Source organism: Suncus etruscus, chromosome 14 (assembly GCF_024139225.1).
Source record: "Suncus etruscus isolate mSunEtr1 chromosome 14, mSunEtr1.pri.cur, whole genome shotgun sequence".
NCBI classification, from domain to species: Eukaryota; Metazoa; Chordata; class Mammalia; order Eulipotyphla; family Soricidae; genus Suncus; species Suncus etruscus.
This window is the reverse complement of record NC_064861.1, coordinates 96,580,292-96,596,310: the sequence shown is the minus strand read 5'-3', so window position 1 is coordinate 96,596,310 and position 16,019 is coordinate 96,580,292. Positions and strand designations below refer to the sequence as shown.

Genomic DNA, 16,019 nt, shown 5'->3' with positions numbered 1-16,019 from the left:
CCTGGCTGCGGGCAGGAGCGAGGGGACAGGCTGGGTGCCCCACTCTGTTCTCCTTGCAGTGCCACCCCGAGCCCAGGACGAGAGTGGGTGCTGGAACTTGCCCACCCATGACACCCACGTGGGTGATGGCTTCTTCAGGGAGCTGTGGGCATCTCAGCCCCAGAAGGTGCGGGGCCACCCGCTCTGCAGCAGCCAGGCAGAAGCCTTTGTCCCGATGGCACCTTATCAGCAGTGCCAGGCGGGGCTGGCCCCCGGGCAGCATCCCAGGCCTGTTATCGGCCCCAGAGTCCACAGGACACTTGGGTTAACGAGTAACCATGCGCCATCCCATCCTGCCCGCAAAGCGCCCGTGTCCAGACCGGCCACCCCGGGGGTAACAGTCAACATGGGTGCCAGGAAAGAGGGGACATCCCGGAAGCACGGCTCTTCCGTCCAAGTGAGCACCGTTTGTGGGAGGGAGGGCCTGGGGGGTGGGCAGGGGTGAGTGGGATTCCCGAGGGTTGCACAGAGGGGGGCTGGTGCCCTGGGCTCCACACAGCAGCGCCTCCTCCTTACAGTCGCCTCCCGTGTACCCCTGGCTGCTCCCCTTCGCCCTCACCTGCGCCGCCTACTTCCTGCTCTGGATCCCTGAGGACCAGCCGTCGGCCTTCAGCGCTTTCGTCAAATGCCTGCCCATCCTCTGCCTGGTGCTGCTGGTGCGGGCCACGGCCTCCCCGGATGCCCGCACCCCCCTCAGTGCGGCCCTGCTATGCTCGGCCGTCGGGGACGTCTGCCTCATCTGGCCCAGCGCCTTCCTCTACGGTGAGTGGCTGCCAAGGGGTGCAGGGGTCACCCAGGTACCGCTCCTGCCCCGCCTGGCGAGAGGGACCAGCGAGTGAGTCACCAGCGTTCCAGGAGGGGCGAGGTGACCCGGCAGGCCGGCACAGCGGTCATGGCCGTCCCCTTCGTGCCGCAGGTCTGGGTGCCTTCGCCGTGGCACACCTGCTGTACATCTGGACTCTGGGCTTCACTCCGCTGCGGCTGCGCCTGCTACTGCCCATCGCGCTCTTCTCGGCGCCTTACACCATTCTCCTGTTGCGTAGCCTGCCCGCCGACATGGTGCTGCCCGTGGTGGTCTATGCGCTGGTGCTCGCCTGTACCCTGTGGCGCGGCCTGGCTCGGGGCGGGGCGGCCGGCTGGGGGACGCTGCTCTTCACCGTGTCCGACTCGGTGCTGGCCTGGAGCACCTTCGTAGGACCACTGCCCCACTCGCGCCTGGTGATCATGACCACCTACTACGCCGCCCAGCTCCTGCTGGCCCTGTCGGGGGTCCAGGGCTCCCGCCCCAAGGCCTCCTGACTAGGGGCCCCCTCCTCTCCTGCCACCCACAGGACCCCCCTCCCAGTCTGGCTGGGTGCCTCCCCAGGGCCCCGGGACTGGGCATGGGGCTCCAGCACTCCTGCCTGCAGGCACCGGGCCCCCTTGGGACAACAGAGCACTGTGGGGGGGATTCTGAGCCCCACCCCGACCTCCATCCCCTTCCCCTCGATGCCTATGTCCCACCCCAGTCCCCTCAACCAGACTCTCACCTGGGGCCCGGCAGCCCTGCACCTGCCTCAGTGATCCCTGGATGCCACCCAGGCTTGTCAGTGGACTGAAACTTTTTTTTTTTTTTTTGGCCACACCTGGTAGCGCTCAGGAGTAACTCCGGGCTCTGTGCTCAGAAATCACCCCTGGCAGGCTCCTGGGACCATATTGCCGGGGATCAAACCCCGGTAGGAAAAGGCAAATGCCCTACCACTGTGCTATCACTCTGGGCCCAGTTGGGCCGAAAGTGAAGAGAATGCAGCTAGGGATGCCCCATTATTGGAGCTGGAGAGAGCCCGAGCCCAGAGCAGACGCTGTTTCCTGAAACCTAAAGAGAATCCCAAGTCTTTGGTCATTGCGTTGCACCTCACCTGGTCATGCCTTTTGTCGGTATCCCAAAACACAGCCCAGACCAACAGGGGCCCTGTGGGGTCTCATGCAGGGGTAGCTGTTCTGATGCTACCAGGTCCCAGGGGCACCCAGCCCGACACCTTTGTTGGGGGGTTCCCTGAGCCAAGTTTCAGAGGGGGCTGCCCTGGGGGAGCCCAAGCCTGGACCAGGGGCCACCCCAGCTGCTTCATAAACCTGGTACATCACGGGACCCACCCTGTCCCCCAACACTCAGAGCCAGGCCTGGGCCCACTGAAGCTGCCTAACCCGAGAACAGGGCAGGCGGGGTCAGCAGAAACGGACACATGGGACGTGCATCTGGACCTGTGGCCTCGTCCATGCAGGCTCCAGGTCTCCCAAATCCCATGTTCAGGAATAGGTAGAGACTGTCTCAAGGTACCCCAAGAGCATGAGGGGTGGGTGTGGTCCCTAAGGATCTCAGGGAACCACCAGCACTGCAAGAAGTGAAGGGCCCAAGGCAGCTTCCTATTGCACCTGCCTCACTGTAATGAGACCCTGGTTTGGGTCCCACCATAAAAAATACGGAGAGAACTCGTCACCCTGTCCCGGCTCCCAGCCCAGCCACTGTTTGGCCAGATCACCAAGTGACAAATGTCCTAGCCGGAGACAGTGAGCTCTGAACCTGAGGCAGGTGGGGGTGGCAGCCGGTGTGAGGAGGATCAGGCACCTGGAACCCAGGTGTCATGGGGTGGGTATCCCGGGCCCACGGGATGCAGAAGCCAGAGCAAAGGGCCATGGACAGTATTCTGGTACTGGTGGGGGTACTGGGGCACATCCATGCACCAGGGGGCACTCTTGGGACCAACAGGTGAAACCAAAGTGGGAAGGGACCTACTCTTGGGAGACGACCCTCACCGGTGCTCAGGGGCTGCTCCCTGGTGCACAGTGGACACCATGATGCTGGGGGTCAGGCCCGGCCTCCCCACAGCCTGTCTCTGGCTGCTATGACACGGCGCCACCGGCAGGGGGAGAGGCTTGCCCAGCACTAGGGCGAGACAGGCTCCAGGGCAAGTCGAGTCTGTGCACAGCAAGTCAGGGTTAGGGTAGGCCCTGACCGAGAGAGACCGTGATTGATGGGTGCAAGGGCACAGATATCCCTCAGGGGACAAGCAGTTGATATCGGGACCAGCCAGAGTCCAGTGGGGAGGGTGTTTGCCTTGCACAGAGCAGATGCTCGTTCGATCCCCAGCATCCCATACAATCTGAGTACTGCGCCAGGAGCGATTTCTGAACTCAGAGCCAGGAGAAGATGCGGAGCAAAGATGGGCGTAGACCAAATAAAAGGACTAATTGAATGAAACAACGACGCATTGATTTCCTGGTTCCCCCAATACACCAGGGGACTCTCGATAGAAGCTGGAGGAGCCCCTGAACACTGCTGGATGCAAGGCTCTGAAACTCAGACCAGGGGGAAAGAAGCCGATGACGCAGGAATTACCTCCTCAGAAGCCAGAGGGCCTGTTTGAGAGGCCCAACAGGCCGGGGTGGGTCTCCAGGTTTTACAAAAGGGCGTTGATTTTATTTTGGCCACACCTGGTGAAACTTGGCTTATTCCCGACTCTTTGCTCAGGAGGTCTCTCCTGACATGCTGGGGGGAACTTTTGGTGCTCAGGGCTCCCTCTGGCTCTAGGCCCAGAAATTATTCGCGGCAAGCTCAGGGGACGCTATGGGATGCCAGGATCGAACCCAGGTGCCTTGTGCCAGGCAAATGACCTCCCCACTGTGCCCTTACTCTGGTAAGACTTCTACTTTCTTCCCTGAGACCTTTTTTTTTTTTTTTTTTTGCCTCAGCTCCAAGCATCAGGCACCACCTCTCTGTCAATACTGTCTGAAGTCCTCAGGCACAAAGGTCTGATGGAAACGGTGATTTAATAAATTACTACATAGAAGGGCAACATAGGCTGTGGGGTACAAGGGACCTCAGAGCCTCGAGGGAAAAATAATATAGTTTGGGAGTACGTGGTGGGCTGCAGCCAGAAAGTCCTGCTTCTCAAACAGCCAGAACTCGATTCTGATCCCCGCTCCTCAGCCTGCGTCTCGCTCCTGGGCCCTGCAGCTAGTCTCAAGGTGCAAAAAGTCCAGATGCTCGATCCACATCCTTCAGGGCCCAGAATCTAGGCTCAGGAGGTTCCCAGGTGCAGCCCTACTGGACACTTGGGGTTCTCTGTAGATTCCAGTGCCCAAGAAACCCTTGGGAGATGGTGTCGGCCTCTCTGAGGGCCTAGTGGGCACCCCTGTTCTTTTAGATCACGTCCTCATACACATGAAGCCACGACGACTGTTCCAGAAAGCGCAGGAGGCAATGGTGCAGAAACACATACTGGGCCTGGGGATGCGGAAGGCAGAGGGAGTGAGAGGAGGGTCCACTCCAGCCCCCCGCCCTTATAGCAGGACCCTCACCTCGGTCTGCACCATCAGGGGCCTGCTGCTCTGCATCCTCTGCACGAAGCTGAAGGGCCCCACGGAGTGGACACCCTCCAGCTGCCACAGCAGGATGTCCAGGGCGATGAGGGTGCCCGTGCGGCCTGCGCCTTCACTAATCGGGACAGGAAGGGTTGGCATAGGGCAGAGCGGGCACATGAACAAACCATGCTGCATAGCCTTCACCTTTCCTCACTTCCCAGGGCCCCAGTGCCTACGACACCCCACTCCCCAGCTTCTCTTGGTCCACCCAGATGTCGGCTGGATCAGGTCCCAGATGACCTTCCATCTGGCTCTGCTCACTTTTCCAAGTTTAGCAGCCGCTCCTCTTGTGGCTCCTACTATGGGAGTCCAGCTGGGCCGGATCCCTTCCCACCCAGGGGACAAGAAGGTCTAAGTCTGGTCTAAGCTGCCATCAGGGACAGTGCGGGTCTTCCTGGGGATCACTCCAGAACAGACGGACCCCAAAGACAAGCATTCCAATGAGGTCTCAGCTCGATCCTGGGGACCTCAGCGAGTGTGTGATGCAGGCAGAGGAAGCCGGACCATGTCCTCCAGCACTGCCCTCCAGTGTCCCCGTTTGCCGGCGCCCACGAGAGCCAGCGTGCCCACTCGGAGGAGGGCCCCTCGGTCCGGCGGGGCTGAGCCCACGGCCCCCAACACCGTCCCGGCCACACCGCCTGCCCCCCCCGCCCTCACCTGCAGTGCACGGTGGGGGTGCCGTCCCCCGAGCACTGGTCCAGCCGCTCGCGGACCACCTTCCTGAAGGCCAGCACCGGGTCGGCGGAGGGCGGCACGCCGTGGTCGGGCCAGGCCAGGTAGTGGAACTGCCGCACCTGCAGCGTCTTCTGCTCCTGTGTCTGCGGGGACGGGCGGAGGGAGGGCAGGGGCTGGCACAGGCCGGTGGAGGCATCCCAGGGCGCCCTGCAGCCCTCCCGAGCCCGGGGGCGCTGGGTGGTGCCTGGCAAGGGCCATCAGGGGCCTTCTCCAAGTGATGGATGGGGTTAGGATGAGAGGCGGAGCTATCGGGCAGAAGCAACGCTGTGGGCGGGGCTTTAAGAGACCAGGAGGGGCTTAAGCAGGACCAAGGGAGCTGATTGGTGGGTGGAGTCTAGGGGCGGGGCTTTCTGGAGATGTCCAGGGTGGCATGTGGGTGTGGCTAAGGGTGGAGCTCATTAGAGGACTGGGGCGGGGCTTGTGGAGGAGGCGTGGCCTGTGGTGGAACCTAGGCCTTGGGGTGTGAATGAGACCAGAGTGGGAAGTTACTTGTGGGTGGTTGGGGGCGGGGCTTATGTGGATTCAGAGGCGGAGCTTAGACGTCGTCGGGCGTGGCCTGTGGGCCTGGGGCCTGTGATTGGCCTGGGTGGGGCTGAGAGGGTGGGCTTGTGGGCGTGCCTGTGGCTAGAAAAATGGTTCGGAGTGTCTGGGCGGGGTCGGGGCGTGGCTTGAGATGACATGTGGGCAATGGTTTGGTGGTGGGCGTGGCTCACGAACAGGGTGTGGCCTGGTTGTTGGGCGTGGCTTGTGATGAACCCAGGGCGTGGTTTATAGTTGGGGCGTGGTTTGTGGTGATTTCGGGGCAGGGCTTGTCGTAGGGGCGGGGTCTGTGGCAGATGGGGCGGGGCTCACATGTCTGAGCTTCAGATCCCGGATGGTCCAGTTGTCCTTCTTCTCCTCCTTCTCCAGCGTCACTTGCAGGTGCCCGTGGGTGCAGGGCGTGGCGTCCAGCGGCCAGTAGTGCTCACACTTCACCTGGGGGGTCAGAGCATGGAGCCCCCAGGCCCGAACTCTCTCCTGGGCCCCTCCACTCCCTAGATCCAGCCCCCTGGTGTCTCCCCACCCTAGGCTAAATGCTAATATTACCTGATGGTCAGCCCTGCCCACATCTGGGAGGGGGCTGGGGGTGCTACTAAAGGGGTGGCCTCAGGGCAGGAGAGAGGAGGAAGAAAGAAGCAGCAGGAGGGGCTGGCAGCATGGAGAGATGATGGAAACAGGATTGAATGGCAGGGCTGCTTATGGAGCTGCTTAAAAGGTTTAGCATAGAAGCCACACTTAGTGGCTAAGGCCTGTTATGAATTATCAATAGAGCTGATGTGTCCTGAAACTTCCTGATTGCTGTGGATCCTTCCTCACCGCAACCCTGAACCTGCAGACCCGCTGGATAGGATAGAAGAAGGGGTTGCAGGCGCCTGGCCTGGCCGAGAAAGGATCCACCATCCATCCACAACCCTCCAGGACTCTAGAATTAATATGTAATTCAACAGCCTGGCAGTCCCTGGAACCTCCTCTGGGTCAGTGGCTGGGCCCGTGAGGTCAGAGGTCAGGGGTCAGAGGCCAGCCACTCACCCTGCCCGACTCCATGCAGTTGGTCAGCATGACCAGGGTGTGGCTCTGCTGCTCCCACACCAGGCGCCAGAAGTCCCCCACAGTGTGCCCCACAGGGGCCCCTAGGTAGCGATGAGGTCCTGCGCCTTCCAGAGACCCTGCGGGGTATGAGAGGGACAAGTCAGGGGTCAGTTCGGCCTGCCCAGGATCACTGCGGTACAGGGACACCCCCTGGCTTACCGGGATGAAGCTGGCATTGATGTAATCGGAGCCCGGCTCCCTGGGCAGAGGCTTCAGGGGCACCCGGGACCAGTCATCTGGGGGCGAAGGCTTCGTCAGAGCAGGGCTGGAGACAGCGAATGTTCCCCCAGGACAGGACAGGGAGGTGACACCTTGGGACCCACAAGAGGCACCTTTGCTTTGTGATTGCACCACTGGGTCCCAAACTCTTCTTATGCCACAGACTTGTCCCCACAGACACCACCCGAGTCAGGTGTCCCCACACTTGGGCTCTCTGGCTGCCGCCTGGGCGTCACCCTGAGCCCTTTGGACTTCACGCCACATGCCACTCTTTGGATGAATGTTGATTCAACTCTCAGTCCGGACCCAGATACAGAGCTGGATGGTGGCGCAGGGACCAACGGCCTGCAGGGACCCATGGCCGGAGCGATCCCTGAGCATAGTGAGGAACAAAATCGAAGATGATCGAAATTGGTCCCTGCACCCCCTCTAAAAGGCTCACCCCTCCCCCTCCCAACAGCCCCTCTGGGTCCCCGAGGGCCTCAGGACTGAGGTGGCCCCTGCTATGTCTGGTGCTCAGAAACTCACCTGCCTAGGTTGCAGTCCAGAAGCATAAGCCCTGAGGAACAAGGGGACAGTGAGGTCTTTGACAGAGCCCTGTGCCCTGGGACCTGATGGGGACTGAGCTAGAGGGAGAGAGAGGGGCAGAGAGACAGAGAGAGAGAGAGAGAGAGAGAGAGAGAGAGAGAGAGAGAGAGAGAGAGAGAGAGAGTGAGAGAGAGTAAGAGAAAGAGAAAGAGAGTGAGAGAAAAAGAAAATCAGAATGTGAGAAATTTGGGAGTGTAATTGTGTGAATGAGCTTTGCCTGTGAGTGTGTCCTTGGGAGTTCAGGGGGACCAGGGACACGACATCTGAGTCACTCCCCTAAGGGTCTGAGGTGCAGTTAGTGTTCCTCTCCCTCCATCAGTCTCTGGGAGACCCAGGGCAGGAGGAAACAGGGTCATCATGTGTGAGGGAGGAGGCTGGGGCTTGGAACTCTGTCTGAAGGAGGAGGGTAGGAAGTCTGGACTCCCCATCTGAGGAAAGAGGTTATGGGGAGCCCTATATTTCTGGGGCAGTCTTTCTTCTCCCTCAGACAGTCAGTCTCCAGGGGTCCTGTTCCCTGGAGTGACCCTGACATTCTCCTTAAGCACTCTGGGCTCAGAGCATTGCTGATGCCCTGTCACTTCCAGAACCCTCCACCCTCAGATTAGGAGCTGGCGGGGCTGTAGGGATAGCACAGCAGTAGGGTGTTTGCCTCGCATGTGGTTGAACCCTGGAGGGACCCGGTTTGATTCCAGGCATCCCATATGATCCCCCAGCCTGCCGGGGCGATTTCTGAGTGCAGAGCCAGGAGTAACCCTTGAGCACCACTGGATGTGGCCCAACAATCAATCAATCAATAAAGTTAAAAAAAAAAAAAGATTAGGGGCCTGGAGAGATAGCACAACGGTGTTTGCCTTGCAAGCAGCTGACCCAGGACCTAAGGTGGTTGGTTCGAATCCCGGTGTCCCATAGGGTCCCCCGTGCCTGCCAGGAGCTATTTCTGAGCAGACAGCCAGGAGTAACCCCTGAGCACCGCCGGGTGTGGCCCAAAAACCAAACCAAAACAAAACAAAAAAAAAGATTAGGAGCTGGCGGCCAGGGTCCTCTACCCCTCCCAGCAGTGGGGCACACTCACCAGCAGCACCAGGCTCCCCCTGGCTCTGCGGCCCCGAGGACAGCCACCCATAGCTCCAGAGGGCTCTGGACCCGTGTCCGCCTTTTCTTCCACCTGCTGGACTTTCCCCGAGGGAGGCGTCCAAGATGAGGAAGTGGAGGAAGTGGTTGCTGTTCAGGGCTCTCCCTTAGCATCCGGACCCCTGAGGTGCTGGGTCAGACCCAGGTTCGTCCTGCAGGTCGAACTCCTACCTTGCAGCATCTCTATAGCCTGAGGAAGGTGCAGGGACTCGGGTCTCATAGGTTCAGTGCTCGGTCCATGCAGTGCTGGGGTGAGCCAAGAGAACCTGGAGCCTCTGCCCCAGATTCTGGGGTCTGCCCAGAGTCCCCAAACCCGGGGAGCAAGGACCCAGTCCTGAGGTGACCCCACTGCCCCATGCCTCCCCTCACTGCCCTGCCCTTCTGTGAGCAGGATGCGGGGTGCAGGGTTGGGTGACCCAGTGCTCATTTGCTCTTGCCTGCCATCAAGTGACCAGCCCCCGCCAGGTGGAGTTGGCATCACTGCTCCTGGGGACACTCTGTGACCTCCTGGACTCCCCACATCTGGGCCAGGGACCCCATTTGCACTGTGACCCCCTGAGCCCATGTCTCAGAGTGAAGTGGAAATGGCCTGGTCCTGGGAGTCCATATGGATCTGAGAGTCCACCTGGGGCCCTGAGCTCCCTGAATTGGTGCCTGGTATCCCTTTGACCTGGACACCTCCACCTGGGTCCGAGTGGACTGAGCCTTTGGGACCCCTCACCGCCCTGATTTTCCCCATGGGAGTTTGAACTGCTCTTGGGGGACGACCCCCAGCGGTGCTCAGAGGCTGTTCCCAGGCGCCCAGTGGACCCCATGATGTTGGGGGTCACACTCAGACTCCCCCAGCCCTCTGACTCCCCTGGGCTGCTATGACGTGGTGCCACCAGCAGGGGGAGGCTGTGCCCGGAGCTGGCCCAGTCTGAGGCTCTTGGGGGAGTCTATCCACAGCCGGTCTGGGGAACCCCAGGAGCCCAGGCCTGCCCTTCGGCAAAGGGTCCGAGCACCGCCAGGACTGACCATGGCCGGGATGGGCGCAGGGCACAAATGTCCCTCAGGGAACAAGCAGTTGATGAAGGGACCAGAGTCCAACCAGAGGGAATTTGCCTTGCAGATGGTTGACCTGGGTTCGATCCCCAACATCCCATATGATCTTCTGAGCACTGCGCCAGGAAAGATTCCTAAGCTCAGGCCAGGAGTAAGCCCTGAGTCTCACCGGGTGTGTCCCCAAAACAAACAGAATAATTGAGGCTTATGAGCCTGGGCTGGGTCCCTGCTTCTGGATACAGAGACAGCAAGTTTGCCCTCCCTTTGGCAATATATATAATTTTGGCACTGAGCAGTGCTCAGGGGTGACCCCTGGCTCTGATCCATGCAAAGGTTCTTTTGTTTGCTTTTTCCTTACGGACTATACCTGACAGTAGCATTATATCGATCAATCCTGGCACTGTTTGGAGGACCATAGGAGGTGATGGGATCCACCAGATTCTCCTGAGCAAGAGGAGGGGCCTTCCTGCTGTTTTCTCTCTAGGCTGGGGCAGGGGCTCTGACATCTGTATATAAATTATACTGACACAGGGGCTGAAGAGGTAATGGAGGTAAGGCGTTTGCCTTGCATGCAGAAGGACGGTGATTTGAATCCTGGGATCCCATATGATCCTCCGAGCCTGCCAGGAACAATTTCTTTTTTTTCCGGCCACACCCATTTGATGCTCAGGGGTTACTCCTGGCTAAGCGCTCAGAAATTGTCCCTGGCTTGGGGGGACCATATGGGACGCCGGGGAATCGAACCGTGGTCCTTCATTAGCTAGCACTTGCAAGGCAGACACCTTACCTCTAGCGCCACCTCACTGGCCCCCAGGAACAATTTCTGAGCATAGAGTCAGGAGTAATCCCTGAGCACTGCCAGGTGTGACCCCTCCAAAAAATTATACTGATATAGGGCAGGCGGGCAGGGGAGAGATGGTGAATACAGTGGGAGGACTTGTCGAACACGCGATGACACAGGGGCCAAGCCTAGCACCCATCTGAACCCTTCAGGAGTGAGTCCTAAGTACAGCTTTTTGTTTGTTTGTTTTTGTTTTTGTTTTTTGGGCCACACCCAGCGGTGCTCAGGGGTTACTCCTGGCTGTCTGCTCAGAAATAGCTCCTGGCAGGCACGGGGACCGTATGGGACACTGGGATTCGAACCAACCACCTTTGGTCCTGGATTGGCTGCTTGCAAGGCAAATGCCGCTGTGCTATCTCTCCGGGCCCCTAAGTACAGCTTTGTGTGGCCTAAAAACCCAAAAGTGGGTGGGAGAGGAAGAAGATGGTGGTCATTGGTGGTGGGAAGGTTGCACTGGTGAAGGTGGTGTTCTTTTATTAATAACTGAAACCCAACTACAAGCATATTTGTAATCATGATGCTTAAATAAAGATATTATTAAAATTTTTTTAAAAATACCCCAAAGTGGAGCCAGAGTGGTGGTGCAAGTGGTAAGGTGTTTGCTAACCGAGGACGGACTGCGACTCAATCCTCTGGTGTCCCATATGGCCCCCAAAGCCAGGCAACACCACCTTCCACCCCCACCAGAATGACCCTGAAGCTCTGCCCTGTGAGGCCCACAGATCTGGGTGACCTCACCAGGGATACCTGGTCCCAGAGACTTCAGGGAGGCCCCCACCGTATATGACACCAGAACACAGAGAAATGTTTCTTTCAACCTGGTAGTGGGGGCCGGAAAGCCACATGGGTGATTACATGCAAGAGCCCTGGGTTCCACCCCCGCACCGCTGCATGTCCCAAGCACTGCAGAGGGAGCCCCAGGACAAGGATAAGAGTTCTGTGACTCTGTCTGGACTCTGGTCACAGGAAGTGAGCTCTGACATCCACTTCCTGGTGTCACTGGGGTGACCCGAGGGTGGGGACTGTGTCCGGGGACACTGCCATAGAGTCCAATAAAATGCAGAATTATTATTCTTTTTTTGTTTTTTCGGGCCACACCCATTTGATGCTCAGGGGTTACTCCTGGCTGTGCACTCAGAAATCGCCCCTGGCTTAGGGGGACCATATGGGGCTGAGATCCAACCTCTGTCCTTCCTTGGCTAGCGCTTGCAAGGCAGACACCTTGCCTCTAGCGCCACCTCGCCAGCACCAAAATGCAGAATTATTTAAGAACTATGTCCTTCCAAAGAGAAAGACTTTGGGGTTAAACAACTTAATATGCCCTAAGCCTGTAGCTGGTCTTATGGCAGGATGCTTCATGGTTAAAGTCTCCCTGTTTTTAAGCCAAAGGTTTTTCCTTTCTCTTTTCCTCATATTTTGCTGTGCCTTTGCAAAACAAAACAAACAAACCAAAAAGCTGCCACACACAGATACTTTTTTTTTTTTTTTTGGTTTTTGGGCCACACCCGTTTGATGCTCAGGGGTTACTCCTGGCTATGTGCTCAGAAATCGCCCCTGGCTTGGGGGTATCATATGGGACGCCGGGGGATCGAACCGCAGTCCTTCCTTGGCTAGCACTTGCAAGGCAGACACCTTACCTCCAGCGCCACCTACCCGGCCCCACAGATACTTTTTTAATTAAATTAAATTTTTGTATTTCGGGCCCGGAGAGATAGCACAGTGGCGTTTGCCTTGCAAGCAGCCGATCCAGGACCTAAGGTGGTTGGTTCGAATGCCGGTGTCCCATAGGGTCCCCTGTGCCTGCCAGGAGCTATTTCTGAGCAGACAGCCAGGAGTCACCCCTGAGCACCGCCGAGTGTGGCCCAAAAACAAAAAACAAAACAAAAAAATTTTTTTTGTATTTCTTGTCTTTTAAATTGGGGCTCCCACCTTTTTTGTAGACCTTGGGACACGAATTACTTTATTTCACCACATATTCCCTCACTTTTCTATAAAACTAAGAAAAAAAAGGGGCCGGTGTGGTGGCGCTAGAGGTAAGCTGTCTGCCTTGCCAGCCCTAGCCTAGGATGGACTGCGGGTCGATTCCCCAGGGTCCCCATATGGTCCAGGAGCGACTTCTGAGTGCATAGCCAGGAGTAACCCCTGAGCGTCACTGGGTGTGACCCAAAAGCAACAACAAAGAAAAAAAAAACTAAGAAAAAAGGAATAAAGAAAGTCTGGAGGCCAGGGGCCAAGTGAGTGGTCTTGGATGCATGGGGAGGGGGGGGAATGAATGACAGAACTAAATATCCAAGCCAAAGTCAATGATAACGGTATCAAGGGACCTAGACTTAAACTATCTAAACTTACAGGGTCCTGTTATACTGGCAGACCTGGGGGCAAAGAGTGGTGGCGTAGGATGTACCCTGGGTCCATTGATAGAGAGAGGTCAACACTGGTGAGGGGAAGAGCCCTGACTCAGCGTAGGTCTGAAATCCAACTATGAAGGGCTCTGCAGATCACAATTGTTTCAATAAAAAACAAACAAACAAAAAACTATGTCCTTAAAAAGAAACAAGTCGGCAACTAAGCCTTTTCCTTCCCTTTCCTAAATCCTTTCCTTCTGGAACCTTCCAGGTCTGAGGCCCCTGGGAGGGAGGGAGGGAGGGAGGGAGGGAGGGAGGGAGCAGCGCGATCGCCCCCAGTGGCGTGAGCGGGAAGTGCAGGTCCATCTGGGAGCTGAACCCCCAAGCTGAGGAGGGTGTGGGCTGTTTGCAGGGCCCAGTGGGGTAGAGGTGGGTCAGAGAAGGGGGATTTCTTAAGGGGGGCTAGAGGCAGGATGGGGGCTACTCCCTGTGGTGGACTCTCTCGAGGAGAGCAAAACCATCGGAAAGGGCCAGGATGACCCCAGGAAAGGCAGGAGAAGAAGAAAGGAAATCTGGTCTGGGGGGACATGAAGTTGGGGTGACTGTCAGAGTCCAGGAGACTCTGGGGGATCCTCTTGTTCCCCCCAACAGCCCGGACCCCTTTTCGTCACTTCTTGCACTAGCACCCCAATGGCCTGGTTATGCTGGGTCGGAAGATGTATCTATTTATTTTATTTATTTAATTACTTATTTATTTTATTTTTTGGGGGGTATTTGGGTCACATCTGGCAGCACTCAGGAGTTACGCCTGATTCCACACTCAGAAATCGCTCCTGGCAGGCTCGGGGGACCCTATGGGATGCCGGGATTTGAACCAATGACCTTCTGCATGAAAGGAAAACACCTTACCTCCATGCTATCTCTCTGCCCCGTATTTTATTTTATTTATCTTTTGTTTTGTTTTGTTTTTGTATTTTGGGCCACACCCAAAAAGTCCTCAGGGGTTCCTCCTATCTCTGTGCTCTGGAATTCTGGTGGTGCTAAGGGCACCCACCATATGGGATGCTCGTAATAGAACCTGGTTCGGCCTTATGCAAGGCAAATGCCCTACCAATGAATTATTGCTCCTGACCCCTCATCAGTATTTTTAAAAATTATTCTATTTGGGGGACCAGAGTGGTGGCACAAGCAGTAAGACATTTGCCTAGCACACAGTGACCTAGGACGGACTGTGGTTCGATCCCCCCAGCGTACCCCAAGCCAGGATTGATTTCTGAGTGCATAGCCAGGAGTAACCCCTGAGTGTCACCAGGTGTGGCCCAACCCCCCCCCCAATTATTCTATTTTTTGGGGAAAACTGAGAACACACTCCATGACTCAGTGCTGCTAGCTCTGCTCAGGGCTTGCTTGTGCTGGGGCTCAGGGACTTTTGAGGTGCTGGATCGAAGTTGTTCAGTCACCCCCAAGGCCAGCATCTTCCCTATGGACTGTCTCTGAACTGAGTTTGCACCTGAGAAGAATGTTCTGAGTTTTCCCATGTCCCTATGGCATTTCACACCATGTACAGGGCCCTGTTCCCTCCACCGGCCGCTGGGACCCTGATGGCAGAGGCAGGATCACGACTAGTCTGATGGTGGTGGCAGGATGGGATCCAAGACTCCATCGCAGGACATTGTAGAGTTAGACCAGAGCAGGGGTGAGAAGGTGACCACATCTAAAGGGTTAGACACCCCTGCTGTCTTGGAGACGCGTCCCTGCAACTCTGGGGGGGCTGTGCCCTCCTCTGGAGGAGGGTCCGCTGTATATACAGGGCTGAGGGGTCCTGACATCAGCTGTGACTCCCAGGACCGCAGGGTCAGGGGTCAGCAGGGAGCACTGTCAGGGGATGATGGCCTGGGCACTGGGGGTGGCAGTGAAGGCCCAGAGCCCACGGCTTCTTTGGGTTGGAGTCCTTGTGCCCCACATCTGGTCCCTGTGCTACTCACATAGAGGCCGCTCTGGGATGGGGGTGTCTGTCTTCTTGAGTGGGGGGAGCAGCTGCAGGGTCAGCCCTGGACAAGAGAGTTGGCACGGAAAGTAGCTTAACCTACAGGGACCCACCTGGTTCCCACCCACTCTTCAGAGGGTCCAGACAACACAGGGGCGAGGAGGGAGCCCTGAGCGGAGTCCAATGTACCCCAAATCGGAAAAGAGAAATGATCCAGAACAGAGGTCAGGGGAGAGGAATGGGTCAGGCTCCAACATGGGGGAGGGGACTTCCCCGGGGCCTCCACTTCCTCCTCTCGGACCCGCCCCCGGCTCCCTCCCTGGGGAAAGTCCAGCAGGTGGAGGCCAGGCGGGCACCACCGGGACCAGAGCCATCTGGAGCCATGGGTGGCACCGCTGGGGGCCACAGGGCAGGGGGAAGCCTGCTGCTGCTGGTGAGTGTGCCCCACTGCTGGGGGTGTAAGTATGGCGGGACCAAGGGCCAGCTCATAGTCTGAGGGTGGAGGGTTCTAGAAGTGACAGGGCATCAGCAATGCCCAGAGCCGAAGAGCTTAGAGAGAATGTCAGGGTTACCCCAGGGAACAGGACCTCTGGGCACGGGCTGCCTCTGAGGGAGAGGAAAGACTGCCCCCAGAAAAACGGGCCCCCACATAATCTCCTCCCTCAGACAGGGAATCCAGAGTTCCCACAGTCCTTTCTCTGTCAGGAAGTCCTGACCTCCCCTCCTCTCCCTCAGACTTTCCCACCTTCCTCCTCCCTCAGACAGGGTTCCAAACCCCCAACCTTCTCCCTCAGATCGGGTCCCAGCCCAGCCTCCTTCCTCACACCTGATGACCTATTGCTTCCTGCCCTTCTGGGTCCCCCAGAGACTGTGTTGAAGGGAGGAAACACTGACTACATCTCTGGCCCTTAAGGGGAGCAACCTGGATGCTGGGTTCCCAGATCCCCCCTGAACGCCCATGGACACACTCACGGTGTCCCTGACAACACAAAGACACATTCACTGGCAAAGCTCATTCACACAATTACACACAAACAGTCACACACATTCCACTCCCAAA

At 57.6% G+C, this 16,019-nt stretch overlaps 3 protein-coding genes across 3 annotated transcripts in view; 2 read left to right on the top strand and 1 right to left on the bottom strand.

The window, feature by feature from the left end:
* Window positions 1-88: 88 nt before the first annotated feature.
* Window positions 89-1,650, top strand: TMEM86B (transmembrane protein 86B). Its single transcript, XM_049787072.1, has 3 exons — window positions 89-436; window positions 558-801; window positions 956-1,650. Exons 1-3 carry the CDS (start codon window positions 215-217, stop codon window positions 1,336-1,338), a joined length of 849 nt encoding a protein of 282 aa, XP_049643029.1. The 5' UTR covers window positions 89-214; the 3' UTR covers window positions 1,339-1,650.
* A 2,526-nt stretch (window positions 1,651-4,176) lies between these two features.
* LOC126028718 (receptor-type tyrosine-protein phosphatase H-like) lies at window positions 4,177-15,343 on the bottom strand. Its single transcript, XM_049787647.1, is given in 10 exon segments — window positions 4,177-4,303; window positions 4,378-4,513; window positions 5,098-5,258; window positions 6,028-6,150; window positions 6,745-6,834; window positions 6,837-6,881; window positions 6,964-7,069; window positions 7,552-7,582; window positions 14,958-15,023; window positions 15,229-15,343. Coding segments are annotated over 10 exon segments (957 nt in total). The 3' UTR covers window positions 4,177-4,219.
* PTPRH (protein tyrosine phosphatase receptor type H) overlaps window positions 15,342-16,019 on the top strand; it is a 19,449-nt gene continuing 18,771 nt past the window's right edge. The window contains exon 1 of the mRNA XM_049787646.1: window positions 15,342-15,392. Coding sequence (XP_049643603.1) covers window positions 15,342-15,392 — 51 coding nt within the window. The remainder of the gene's footprint in view (window positions 15,393-16,019) is intronic.